Source organism: Syngnathus leptorhynchus, chromosome 18 (genome assembly GCF_054491065.1).
Source record: "Syngnathus leptorhynchus isolate UIUO chromosome 18, UIUO_Slep, whole genome shotgun sequence".
NCBI lineage: Eukaryota > Metazoa > Chordata > Actinopteri > Syngnathiformes > Syngnathidae > Syngnathus > Syngnathus leptorhynchus.
The window spans coordinates 1,075,354-1,088,887 of record NC_141212.1 but is presented as its reverse complement, the minus strand read 5'-3'; the positions used below and the strand labels follow the sequence as shown (position 1 = coordinate 1,088,887).

The 13,534-nt window shown below is 46.8% G+C and overlaps 3 protein-coding genes across 4 annotated transcripts; all 3 read left to right on the top strand.

Moving 5' to 3' along the window:
• The first annotated feature begins 79 nt into the window (after positions 1–79).
• On the top strand, positions 80–3,010 carry LOC147042142 (uncharacterized). Of its 2 annotated transcripts, none has more exons than XM_085937523.1 (4): positions 80–592; positions 1,066–1,221; positions 1,287–1,785; positions 1,881–3,010. In XM_085937523.1, the coding sequence occupies exons 1-4, from the start codon at positions 341–343 to the stop codon at positions 2,486–2,488; spliced, it is 1,515 nt and encodes a 504-aa protein (XP_085793649.1). In that variant the 5' UTR covers positions 80–340; the 3' UTR covers positions 2,489–3,010. The 2 variants fall into 2 exon arrangements, with proteins under 2 accessions (XP_085793649.1, XP_085793650.1); XM_085937524.1 differs by having other exon boundaries at positions 1,981–2,428.
• Positions 3,011–3,356: 346 nt separating this feature from the next.
• On the top strand, positions 3,357–5,934 carry rrm2 (ribonucleotide reductase M2 polypeptide). Its single transcript, XM_085938066.1, has 10 exons — positions 3,357–3,598; positions 3,677–3,745; positions 4,055–4,201; positions 4,270–4,386; positions 4,478–4,611; positions 4,677–4,771; positions 4,849–4,982; positions 5,047–5,151; positions 5,217–5,330; positions 5,578–5,934. The coding sequence occupies exons 1-10, from the start codon at positions 3,509–3,511 to the stop codon at positions 5,728–5,730; spliced, it is 1,158 nt and encodes a 385-aa protein (XP_085794192.1). The 5' UTR covers positions 3,357–3,508; the 3' UTR covers positions 5,731–5,934.
• Positions 5,935–10,013: 4,079 nt separating this feature from the next.
• LOC147042140 (uncharacterized) lies at positions 10,014–12,248 on the top strand. The gene is made up of 12 exons (XM_085938278.1): positions 10,014–10,025; positions 10,133–10,191; positions 10,248–10,375; positions 10,464–10,488; positions 10,579–10,623; positions 10,764–10,816; positions 10,890–11,124; positions 11,340–11,412; positions 11,476–11,585; positions 11,663–11,766; positions 11,838–11,948; positions 12,022–12,248. The coding sequence occupies exons 1-9, from the start codon at positions 10,014–10,016 to the stop codon at positions 11,569–11,571; spliced, it is 726 nt and encodes a 241-aa protein (XP_085794404.1). The 3' UTR covers positions 11,572–11,585; positions 11,663–11,766; positions 11,838–11,948; positions 12,022–12,248.
• The last annotated feature ends 1,286 nt before the right edge of the window (positions 12,249–13,534 follow it).

The following is a 13,534-nucleotide window of genomic DNA, read 5'->3' as shown; positions in this document are numbered from 1 at the left end:
ATTTTCCACTTGACCTCCCTGGCTTTGGTCCAAATTGCAAGAGCCTAGCTCATGATTTTTTCTTGTCACGGGGCGTAGTGAAGGCACCCCCCCTGCAGCGAGCTATGGAGCAGGTTCTTTGTGTGTGTGCATCCGGATGATGTGTCAGTCCGCTCCCTTATGCCAGCCTGCTAAGAATATGTGCATCAACCACCTTCTCCAGTAATGCGCGGGCACGTGACGGGCACGCGCGGCGCGTGCACGAGTTCACCGTGTTCATCGAGTTTACCGTGACACCGCTGACTCCTTGGCCCCGCCCCTCAGACAGTCGTCCACCCCGCCCCCGACCAATGCGCCTTTCATGGCGATGACCACGCCCCGCTCGGCTGCCTATTGGTCGAAGCCTGCTACACCTTTGCTACTGATTGGCCGCGTGTGGACCGACACTTACCTTCTTTCACCCCCGCCCCCGTCTGTTTCCTGTTGTTTTTGTCTTTGGCGCGTGAGCTCAAGCGCGCGTCAGCCCGCCTGCCCGCCCGGCCGGCGGATCCACCCGAGTACCTCGTCCTTTGTCTCTCCGCGTCTCTCGCCCGCCATGCTGCTCCCCCGCCAGGTAAGTCCCAACGTCCGGGTCCAAGCAGGCCGCTCTACTCCTTCCCGCAAGTCTCCCTGCTGTCTGGGGTGGGTTCATTTCAGGTTACCTCCACCCCAGTTGTCCTCACTTGACTCATCGTCATCATCATGCACGAGACCAGGGTTTTGTTCCCCGAGGCTTAAAAATATATTCTCAGAATATGACATCCAAATGAGTAGGGAGCTAAATGACAGGGCTGATTATTGTTATTGTCATTTCAATATGTTGACAATTTGTTTGCACCAATTTGCTGGCATTTGGCGCGTTTGTTGGTATGTTGCTAATTGTGCTTCGGATCTTCTGTCGTGGTCATTTTCCTGTCAGCCGGCCACGCCTCTTCAGCTCAGTTGCATCTCTGCCCTTTCCCCCTTATGTTTATGTGTGAAGGTGGTGACATCATAAAGTCCCGTCTTTTGCTGTAAGTAACCTTTGACCTCCTGCTTGAGCTACAGGTGGACTTGGAGGCGGCCGAGGCGCTTGTCAGCATGAGCTTCTGGGGTCACAATTCGCCGGGGCCCCGCCCGCTGACTCCGAACTGCGACTCGTGTGACTCCGCCCCCTCACAGCGCACGCCCTCAGCCAATGAGATGGCGGCGTTGTCATCACTGGTGAGAGCATAACACTAGTTGATATATGCAAAATTGCGTGCTGATGACGTGATCCGTTCTTGCAGTGCATGACTCCGCCTCGCAGTCCCAGCTCGGGCGAGGCCAACATCGCCGCATCTGTCCTAAGCCGTCTTCCCGATGACTCCGCCGGCGACGCCACGGCGACCGGCGTCGTCCGTCACACCGCCGACAGTGTCGGAGCGTCGCCCGCTACTCCTCGGGTGACCCCCCGGCTTTCCTCACCGTCTCCTCCCGTCTCGCCGCCTCCCCTGGTCTCGCCGCTTCTCTGCCAGCTTTTCCCGTTGGCCAGCTTCTCCCTCCTGAGTTCGGCCGTACCACAGGGCGCTGTCGTGCTGGTGGTCCCGCCAGCCCGGACGCCGATAACCCCGGGCAGCGCCAAGCTTCTCCCCCTGGCCCCCACACCCGACGACTCTCAGACGGGGGCCGGTGGCAGCGCCGGCGGGGACTTGTTACGCCGCCGCAACTACGTGTGTGACTTCCAGGGATGCCGCAAGACCTACTTCAAGAGCTCCCACCTCAAAGCACACCTGCGCACGCACACAGGTAAGTCACATCCAGCGCTCCATTCTTGATCTACACTCTGTGTGCGCTGGGATTGACCTGTCCGTTTTTCACATGTCCATTGTGCCCTGACATAGAGTGGCGACCAGTCCGGCCCCTCTTAGACTTGATGCTAATGACGACAAGCGGTCAGGAAAACGGACGGACCGTAATCACCACCGTTGTTTGTTTCGGCAGGCGAGAAGCCCTTCAGCTGCCGCTGGGAAGGTTGCGACAAAAAGTTCGCCCGCTCCGACGAACTTTCCCGCCACCGCCGCACCCACACAGGCGAGAAGAAGTTTGTGTGCGGCGTGTGTGCACGTCGCTTCATGCGCAGCGATCACCTGACCAAACATACACGCAGACACTCCAGCGCCAAGAGGCCCGCCGCCACCGCCGCCGCCTCCTCCTGGACCCTTGCTCAAAGCTCAGGGGCAGTCCTTCCTGTCGGCCTCACAGTCACCTCAGGGTGGGTTGGGGAGCCTCACAAATCCTGAGTTGTAAGTACCTCCACCTGTTTTCTATTCCAAATCCTCATCAAAACTTTTCAACTTTGACCTCAGACAATGTTAGCAAGACTGCAGGTAGAGGTCAGAAGCGCGTGTTGCGTTCGGACGTCCAACGCAAAACTCTCCTCGCTCAGGTTTTTTTTTTTTCTTCCAAATTTGGCGGCCAGGTGGTTGTCCATAGACACAAACAACAATAACAATGTGACATTGCACTACATTTTTTTAACATTAAAACCTTGTTTTTGTACTCTTTTCTTTCACGTATGTATAAAGGATGTTTACTGTGTGTATAAATAATCTGTTGCAATTTGTGTACCAAAACATAAGTGTTGTGCTTGCTTCTTAATGACGTACATCCGTAATCCACTGTAGGTGAATGTCAGCCAATTAGATATTCTCACTGTGATACTACTACCTACTACTACTTATTACTTCATCAATATTTTGTTTATGTAGCCAGGAAGAAAATACCTCGTTATTAATGGTGTAAGAAAATAAGTTGTTTTTATAATAAATTCAAATGCAAGAAATAATGTCACTTAAGAATGGTTTACAACCAAAAGTCCATTTGTTTCTTTGATTTCCCCAAAAGACTACAATCCCAGCAGCACCTGAGAAAAGAGTATAAACCACGCCCACTTGCCTACTGACTGAATTCAAATAAGACAGCGACACTTTGAGGCCAAAATCAGCATTACATGTATTTTATTTTGTACCAACTAAAATACACATTAGACCTTTAATTCGTAAGCATGATTTCGTCGTATATAATGTATTTCTCTCCTTCGTATCCAAAAAGTGCTGTTTTTGTTTTGTCCTTTCACGATATCCACGTTTTAAGATCTGATCTTATTCATCATAAATGTGAGGTCAAACCTAAACGCGGAAGACTCTTTATTGAGTTGCCGTTTGAAGCTTTAAACGTGTCTTTCAGAATTACAATCGCAATTGACTTCGATGTAACAAGTTTTGTAAGACATTTTGTAACTTCCCGCGGAATGAGGACTGTACATTCTGATTGGTCCCTCTGTAGCGTTACGCCCAAAGAGAAAATAGAAGCTGCCCTCCCATTGGTCCGCAGAGTTCCGGGCGCCAAGGTTCTAACAAAAAGCCCAGCAACCCGCCAACATTCAGTCAGTCGCCCGCTCACTTCGAGTCTGTGTGACCTCTGCTTCAGTCGAGCTACTTTTAAGTTTTCCTTTGTTTTGTGCGTGAAAATGCAGTCTGCTCGCTCACCCCTATCCGCCCTCAAGGAGAACAAGCTGACGGCTGACGTCAACAAGATGTCGCTGGAAAAAGAAAATACGGTGAGCAAGCGCCAAGAGAGCAATTCACTAAAACTTTTTCAGTCGCTTTTGAGGCTAAAGTTTCCTTTTGTCTGGCAGCCTCCAAGCCTGAATACGGCGCGCATCTTGGCGTCTAAAACCGCGCGCAAAATCTTCGCCGAGACGCCGGTAAGTGACGTCATGGGTTAGCCAAACTAGCCATTCACGAAATTGTCCTTCACCGACATGTTTTAGGAAAATTAGACCCGGTTGTGCGTTATCGTGTTTTGACTTGCTCAAGTTGGTTAAATGCTGCATTGTTGACTTTGTTGGGCGCCAAAACCGGTTGAGGTCACTTGCTAGCTGGAGCTTAGCTGGAGCTACTTCAAGCTAAAATGGTGGCTCACATTCGTCATCGAATTCAAGTGGCGGTCGGGCTCGTGACTCTATTTAGGAGTCAAATCAAATCACCCCTTTTAAATCTCATTTGTGTTCCAGCTCAAAGACGCCAAGAAGAACAGTGGTGACCAAGTGGAGCCTCTGTTGAAGGACAACCCCAACCGCTTTGTCATTTTCCCCATCCAGTACCACGACATCTGGCGCATGTACAAGAAGGCCGAGGCGTCTTTCTGGACCGCCGAGGAGGTCCGCACCCAACCGTGCTCTCTCACCTGTAGCACTGTATGTGTCTCATGTTTTGTGTGTGCACTTAGGTGGATCTGTCCAAGGACACGCAAGACTGGGAAGTTCTGAAGGAAGACGAGAAGTTTTTCATCTCTCACGTCTTGGCCTTCTTTGCGGCAAGCGACGGCATCGTCAACGAGAACCTGGTGAGATGCCGGGTGATTTTTTTTATTTTTTTCCGAGAGCGGGTGTGGATGAGTGTGACGCTGATGTGCGGTGGTGCTGTGCGTCCACCAGGTGGAGCGCTTCATGCAGGAAGTTCAGGTGACGGAGGCGCGCTGCTTCTACGGCTTCCAAATCGCCATGGAGAACATCCACTCGGAGATGTACAGCCTCCTCATTGACACCTACATTAAAGACCCCAAAGACAGGTTAGCCGATTGTAACCATGACGTCACAGTAGCGGTTGCTCTAACGTGGCGTTTGAACCTCTTAGGGAATACCTGTTCAACGCAATCGAAACCATGCCGTGCGTCCAGAAGAAAGCCGACTGGGCGCTCAACTGGATCGGCAACAAGAACGCCAACTACGGTAAAGAGCGGGCGCTTGCCTCGCCACCTTGTCTGGTGACCGACCGATTGATTGCTTTGCATCTGTTCTGATTTTAGGAGAGCGCGTGGTTGCTTTCGCTGCCGTGGAAGGCATCTTCTTCTCCGGCTCCTTTGCCGCCATTTTCTGGCTAAAGAAACGCGGCCTGATGCCCGGACTCACCTTCTCCAACGAGCTCATCAGCAGAGACGAGGTCAGTCCGTTGTTATCCGTCTTTTTGCCTTGAGCGTAGTTTGAACAAGCTCATGCGCTTTCAGGGTCTCCACTGCGACTTTGCCTGTCTGATGTTCAAGCACCTCGTCAACAAGCCGTCGGCGGAAACGGTGACGTCCATCATTAAAAACGCAGTGGAGATCGAGCAGGTGAGCGCCGACCGTACGGCCGCCGGTCCGTCGCCGCCCATCTGATGTTCCTCTTGGCGTTTCAGGAGTTCCTGACGCAGGCATTACCCGTCAAGCTGATCGGGATGAACTGCGAGCTAATGAAGCGCTACATCGAGTTTGTGGCCGACCGCCTTATGATGGAGCTCGGTTTCTCCAAGGTAAGCCGTCGGGCAAGGTGGTCACTTGGGGACCGGGGGCGGCCGTCGTGATGAGAAGCGCAGGGGTACGGACCTCAGCCGATAATGGGGGCTGAGCGTCGCCGCCCACGTTACGTCGCTGGGCGTGTGGCCCGGCGGCGGACGGTCGGCGACGCGATATAGACGCTCGACTGAACGGTCGCTGGACCCGGTCAATCGCTTCGATTGCTCTGTCGTTTGTCTCATGTCCGTTTGTGGCTTGCCGTAGCTGTTCTGCGTGGAGAACCCGTTTGACTTCATGGAGAACATCTCCTTGGAAGGCAAGACCAACTTCTTTGAGAAGCGAGTCGGCGAGTACCAGAGGATGGGCGTCATGGCCGACAACACTGACAACACCTTCACGTTGGAGGCTGACTTTTGACACTTGCCTGTGGTCGCCATGGAAACCTCACACAGTTGTTTCCATCATCCGCTGTTCAGAACGCACAGGACTTGTCTGTACATTTGATGCAAATTTGTTTTTATGAATAATTTTGTTTATTTTAAGGATTTGTAAATGTGTCTTAAATACCCTATTTGTAAGGGTGTGTTAACATTAAACCATTTTTTTATTTTGGTGATGATACTATGGGGATTTATGAATGGCTGACTAGGCCTTCAAGATTTTTGGGTTGGTTTGTTATCATTACACTAAAACTGGGTATTTTACATTCTCATATTTTTATATTTGAATAAGAATGATTATTAAAACTAGATTTTGGAGGTATGTGAACAATTTTTAGGTTTTTTTTTTATTCATGAAAAAACCATTTCACAAGAAACGGCTATGAAGTTGTATACCCGAAAAAAAATAACTTGCCCGCGTTAAGTACAGTATAATCATGTGTCGTCGACCTATACTACCCAAAATTTAGAAAAGTTTGGAATAACGGGTCGCTTTAAACAAGTCACGTGACAGATGAGTCTCGAGGTCGAATCACGTGAGAGCGGTGACGAGAGATGTGCATTCCAGTTCTTTTAAGTGAACTGAATCTTTAGAATCAGTTCACTCAAAATATCGTTCAGACGAATCGTCCCCCTATACACAAACTGATCCGTTTTATTTTTTTTAATACTTCAATATGTAACAATTTAATAATTCATATACACGCCTAATTATTGTTATCCAATATATCTACTGCAATTTCACATTAGATTGCTGGTTTGAAATTTACTGTTATTTTATTAAACATTTATGTGAAAACTTGTCTGGTGATTTATTTATTGTTTTTATTTTTTTGTGTAATAGGTGTTGGTGTCCCCCAAAATAAAGAGCAAGTAGTCAAATACACATTCTTCACACGTACAAAAGAATGCATAAATTATTATCTACACCTGAAAATGGCGGTGTACCTAATGGAATGTCCGAGAGACGTCATAGATCAACCAGCCAATCAGAAAGTGGGGGTGAGGGGGGGGAGTGGCACTTGACCATGACGTTTCCCTAATGAAGTGACCTGTGATTAGGTACACCTGAAAATGGCAGTGTACCTAATAGAATGTCCAAGTGACGTCCCAGACCCAATAGCCAATCAGAGAGTGGGGGGTTGTTTGGGTGTGGCACTTTTCACTTTCATTTAAATTTTGACCATGATTTTTCCCTAATGAAGTGGCCTGTGATTAGGTACACCCAAAAATGGCGGTGTACCTAATGGAGTGTCCGAGTGACGTCACGGATCCAACAGCCAATCAGAAAGTGGGGGGTTGTTTGGGTGTGGCACTTTTCACTTTTTGTTAACTTTTGACCATGATTTTTCCCTAATGAAGTGGCCTTTTATTAGGTACACCCAAAAATGGCGGTGTACCTAATGGAGTGTCTGTGTGACGTCACAGATCCAACAGCCAATCAGAAAGTGGGGGGTTGTTTGGGTGTGGCACTTTTCACTTTCATTTAAATTTTGACCATGATTTTTCCCTAATGAAGTGGCCTGTGATTAGGTACACCTGAAAATGGCTGTGTACCTAATGGAGTGTCCTTGTGACGTCACGGATCAAACAGCCAATCAGAAAGTGGGGGGTTGTTTGGGTGTGGCACTTTTCACTTTCATTTAAATTTTGACCATGATTTTTCCCTAATGAAGTGGCCTGTGATTAGGTACACCTGAAAATGGCGGTGTACCTAATGGAGTGTCCTTGTGACGTCACAGATCAACCAGCCAATCAGAAAGTGGGGGGTTGTTTGGGTGTGGCACTTTTCACTTTCATTTAAATTTTGACCGTGATTTTTCCCTAATGAAGTGGCCTGTGATTAAGTACACCTGAAAATGGCGGTGTACCTAATGGAGTGTCCTTGTGACGTCACAGATCAACCAGCCAATCAGAAAGTGGGGGGTTGTTTGGGTGTGGCACTTTTCACTTTCATTTAAATTTTGACCGTGATTTTTCCCTAATGAAGTGGCCTGTGATTAGGTACACCTGAAAATGGCGGTGTACCTAATGGAGTGTCCTTGTGACGTCACAGATCAACCAGCCAATCAGAAAGTGGGGGGTTGTTTGGGTGTGGCACTTTTCACTTTCATTTAAATTTTGACCATGATTTTTCCCTAATGAAGTGGCCTGTGATTAGGTACACCTGAAAATGGCGGTGTACCTAATGGAGTGTCCTTGTGACGTCACAGATCAACCAGCCAATCAGAAAGTGGGGGGTTGTTTGGGTGTGGCACTTTTCACTTTCATTTAAATTTTGACCGTGATTTTTCCCTAATGAAGTGGCCTGTGATTAGGTACACCTGAAAATGGCGGTGTACCTAATGGAGTGTCCTTGTGACGTCACAGATCAACCAGCCAATCAGAAAGTGGGGGGTTGTTTGGGTGTGGCACTTTTCACTTTCATTTAAATTTTGACCATGATTTTTCCCTAATGAAGTGGCCTGTGATTAGGTACACCTGAAAATGGCGGTGTACCTAATGGAGTGTCCTTGTGACGTCACAGATCAACCAGCCAATCAGAAAGTGGGGGGTTGTTTGGGTGTGGCACTTTTCACTTTCATTTAAATTTTGACTATGATTTTTCCCTAATGAAGTGGCCTGTGATTAGGTACACCTGAAAATGGCGGTGTACCTAATGGAGTGTCCTTGTGACGTCACAGATCAACCAGCCAATCAGAAAGTGGGGGGTTGTTTGGGTGTGGCACTTTTCACTTTCATTTAAATTTTGACCATGATTTTTCCCTAATGAAGTGGCCTGTGATTAGGTACACCTGAAAATGGCGGTGTACCTAATGGAGTGTCCTTGTGACGTCACAGATCAAACAGCCAATCAGAAAGTGGGGGGTTGTTTGGGTGTGGCACTTTTCACTTTCATTTAAATTTTGACTATGATTTTTCCCTAATGAAGTGGCCTGTGATTAGGTACACCTGAAAATGGCGGTGTACCTAATGGAGTGTCCTTGTGACGTCACAGATCAAACAGCCAATCAGAAAGTGGGGGGTTGTTTGGGTGTGGCACTTTTCACTTTCATTTAAATTTTGACCGTGATTTTTCCCTAATGAAGTGGCCTGTGATTAGGGACACCTGAAAATGGCTGTGTACCTAATGGTGTCCGAGTGACGTCACAGATCACAACAGCCAATCAGAAAAATGTTCACTTGTCTGTAACCCACCGTAAAATGAACATGCGGTTCATCTTTATGAAGCAGTTCACGCCGTTGTTTGCACACGCATCAAGTGCAAAAAAATCATAATAATTAATATCCCGCGATCGACCAGTAGTGGCTTGATTGAGCGGTCGATCGCGATCGACGTATTCCACCCTTGCACTACAGCAATGAATGATCTGTCAGAATTTTTACCTGAACAAGTTGACATTTAACGTTCACTACCCAAATAAAAGGCCGAGCTTCGCTGGCAAAATGGGAAAGTGGTTTTTAACTCTGCCCGGTGTTCGGGAGAACATGGTTCGAGCCCCACATGAAGCAGACTTTGGGCCAAAGTTTGAATAGTGGGAGACTCGAGTTCACCCGCGCACAAGGTAAAAGCTTTGAGCACTACACCATTGAATGTTCTTTCAACATTTGGTGTAAGCAGGTTGACATTCTAAAGTACACTCCCCAATAAAATTCAGCGAGACACGCTGGCAAAATGGTAAAGTGGTTTATAACTTGGACCGGTGATCGGGAGACCAAGGTTCGAGACCCACGCAAGCAGACTTTGAACTAAAGTTTGCAACAGTGTGAGACTCGAACTCGGTTCTCCCGAACATAAGACAAAAGCTTTAACCACTACAGTACGAGTGTTCTAGAAAAGCTGTTGTAATTTAGTGATTTGACCTATTTCGTGAAACTTATACTATGAATACATAAAAGATTTCTGAAAATTTCAAAGTCAAAATGGCTGAGTGGTTTAGGTCTTGGGCTGATGTCCAGCAGCCTCGGGTTCGAGACTTGCTCTTTGCAGCTTTTGAAAATTAAATAGAAGGACTTATAAGATTCGAACCCGCCTCACCCAAACTCAAGGGAAAAGCTATAACCATTCGACCATTCGAGATCTTACACATTGAGCTTAAGTGTTTGTAATTGAAGGTTATTCAGAACCTTTCCTGAAGATCGCGTCATAATTTAGGATAATACAAATAAGTCATTGGTGACTAGCCAAGAGACAATGGTCGAGAGGATAACGCCATTGACTTTGATACTTGTAGAGCTGGTTCGAGACCAGGAACCGCCATGCATGTTGAGGTTTTTTTTTTAAAGTTTTTTTCTTTTCCTTCTGATGACGTCATCACAAAAAGACTATAAAAAGCGTCACGAACGCGACGGCGCTCATTCTTTCACTCCTCTGACAGCGAGCGGGCGCCACGCTGCTCTGGTCCACCTGCTGCACGACAGCGTTGAAAGTCACAAGGTAAGTGTTTAACGTTTGTTAACCTTTTCAAACTAACTGCTTTTGCTCTCTTTCAGCGTCAATTTGCACTTTGGGCGCGTGTGCGTGCTTCCATCTTGCAAACTAAAAAGTTTGCAGAAGCTAGCGTTAGCGGTTAGCGTCTTCAACGACCACATTTGGCGTGCAACCAAACAATTGACGGTGGGTAAGTACAGCTACATTTTGCAAACTCAAACACGCACGCACCGTGTGGAAAGAGCACTAACACTATTTTTTTTTGCCCAAACATTTAGCAACGTCTGGACGACAGCGCCGGGGGTAAGTAGACAAAGCAGCGCCTGCATAAATCCACCAGAGAATGAATGACTCCAATATTTTTGGTGCTAATTTTCTGCTTTCTGTCTGCAGGTGCCAATCGTTAAAACGACCCCCGGCATGGCCGACTGACTTTCTGTGAGTTTAAGTCAATCGACTACTCTAATTGTCTTATTTCTGTCCACAGGCCTGCATCTGGAACAGATTGACTGCAAAATGGTAAAAGTAGTTTTATTAGCAAATTGACTAAAGCAAACATTTCTTTTTCTTGTCTGCAGAATCCAAGATGGCCGCCTTGCAGTCCTCGCATGGCTTCATGAGACACTTGCAGGTAGGTCTACTCTTGCTCAACCCAATTTGCTTGTTAAAATGCAGAGTGGTTGTCACGTTACCTTGACTTTCAGAGCAGCAAGCTGTGGTTGGAGAAACGTCCAGCCGTCCGTCAGGAGCTGCCCTCCATTCCTCACTGGTGAAAGGCATGCACGCGTCCAAATGTTTGTTTGACACGTGTCAAACATTTCAGCTTGTTCTTCCTCATTCTGTCCACCAGGTGGTGCCAAAGGACCTATTTTCTGCAGCACGGATCTACAAAGTTTTGAACCTGTGGCATGATCAACTTCTTGGCCGAAGTGCTGATAGGTGACAACTCACTACAAACTTGGTATTGTTTAAAAGCGCTTACCTGGTTTTTTTTTTATGCCTCCCTCTTCCTGCAGATCACTTTCCAGTAAGAATGTAGTTGGAAATTCTGCCACCTGGTGTCCAAAGGAAAAAGCCTTACAAAACCATGCCTAGGTTCCTCGAGGCTGTCTCCATTTTCAGAGTTGATGGTCTCTCGTTTGTGTTGTGTGCAGGTGTCCACCCTGGAGAGTCTTGACAACATTTCAGGAACTGCAACAGCGACTGACCGGCTGCTTCCAGTCTACAGTTAAAAACAAAAGCAGTCAACTTAAATAGAGTTGTTGAGACACTGTTCCTTTTTCTTTCTAGGCAGAGGTGGCAAATCCTGGTCCAGAAAGTGAAAAGCCTGCCAGTTTGTCTTCAACCTCCTCTCCAAGTTTGCTCACCTGGGTCTGTGCTGCCTGAAGAGGTCTCTGTTGGTAAGAGAAGCAAAGTAATGACATTTTAGCAAACAGGTTTCAAAATCTGAATTTTTTTTTCTTTTTTTTTTGTCCAGTGTGGAGCACTATCTACTACCTGCTCGCGGCGGAAGCTGAGGACCAGAGCAAAGCTCCAGACTAACAAGTCTTCAATTTCCCTGTTACTAAGGCAACTTGAGAAGTGAGGCACTTTAAATGCTCTTTGCACAATCTTTTAATTCCACTCATTTTTTTCCCCCTATTTTCTGACAGGCAGCAAGGAACAAAATCTGCCTTCCTAGTCATGCTGCAAGGAAGAAATTCCGCTTCCTGGCCATGCAGCTCACAATACCTGTTGTAATGAACAACTCTACTTACACACTGGTATGTAACATGCCAAACTAATTTCTGGACAAAATGTTGACTTGACCCTCAATTACCAATCTTTTTGTCTTAGGTCTGGGAATGGTGTAACACTCGTCCCTCTGTCCGACCCATTGGCCACTCATCCCTCTAGCTGACCGCTTGGCCACTCGTCCCTCTGGCTGACCGCTTGACCACTCATCCCTCGAGACGACCACTTCACCACTGGGCAACAAGCAGACTGCTATCCAACTTGTTACTTTGTTGTGATTGAATGTTTACTCTGCAAAACAAATAAAGCTTTATTAAAAATAACACAAACTTTCAACTCTTCATTTTCAAACCACACAACAAAAAATGTTTTTCCGCCCAAAAAAATTCTGGATTTTTTTTTTTTTTTGAACTTTTTTGAGAAAAGGGGCGGGGTAAAACAACTGGAATACTGCTTCATGATTGGCTGAGAGCTCTAAAACTGGGCGGAGTCATGAAAATGAAAGGCTGTGATTGGTTGAAAAGTGGGCGTAGATATGCAAATGAGGTGATTTGCAATTGGTCAGGACAAAAGTGGGCGTGGTCTCATTAAAATGGAGCAATCTGATTGGTCAGATGTGCAAATGCTGCATTTTGATTGGCTGACACAAAGTGGGCGTGGCTATGCAAATTTTGAGCCGGGCCGTGATTGGCCAGGCTGAATTTGGGGAGGGGTAGGAGGCGGGCAAAGTGGCACTTAGGTTTTGGAAGGCTCTTTGCAGCTTTGAGTTGAGTGTTTGCCTTCAGCCACTGAACAGAGCCAAGTCTTTGACTGCTTCTCACTGTCTCCACAGGACTCAAAGTGACTGCAATTGCATCACTTTGACTCATGTGGAGACACACACAGAGAGAGAGAAGCAGTCAAACACTTGGCTCTGCTGCAGTGATGCTCACCTCAAGGCTGCTGAAAACATAGTAGTGAACAGACACTTAGCTTTTCAAACAGTACTTTGCAGTGACCAGCAAGCATGAAAGACATCAAATGAGCACATTTGCTCAGAAATCACAAAGACACTTGAACAATTGATTGAATAGAAAAGCAATTTGAAAAGGCCTTGCCTGCCTGCCTGCCTTCCTGCCTGGAAGCAGATGAAGTGCTTGAGGAGCTCGCTCATTTACTTCTCGTGGCAGGGGAAGGTGAGCACATGCAAACATCTCTCACTGGGACAAAAGCCAAGTGCCAGGTACTCCACAGTACCAGCACCAGCACTTTTGAGAGGTTTTTTGAGAGAAGTCAGCTGCTTGCATGTGCTCACCTTCTCCCTGGTGTGCCATGACAAGATGACATCAGCTCCTCAAGCACATAACACTACCAACTAACACCATTTTTTTCTTTAGATTCAAGTCATAATTTTAGAAGAACACAGTGGTACACTTTCACTTTTCTTGTGTGCCAACTATGATCAAAACTATACTTTTGAAGTTCAAATGCATTTTTCAAAAGTATAAGTCACTTTAACCATTGTAGAGCCATTATTTTGTTACTTTTCACTGTGGCCCAAATAATCATCAGGACATGATTCATTTGGGAAATGACCAATTCAAATGTCCTTTGATAACATTGATATTGACATTGA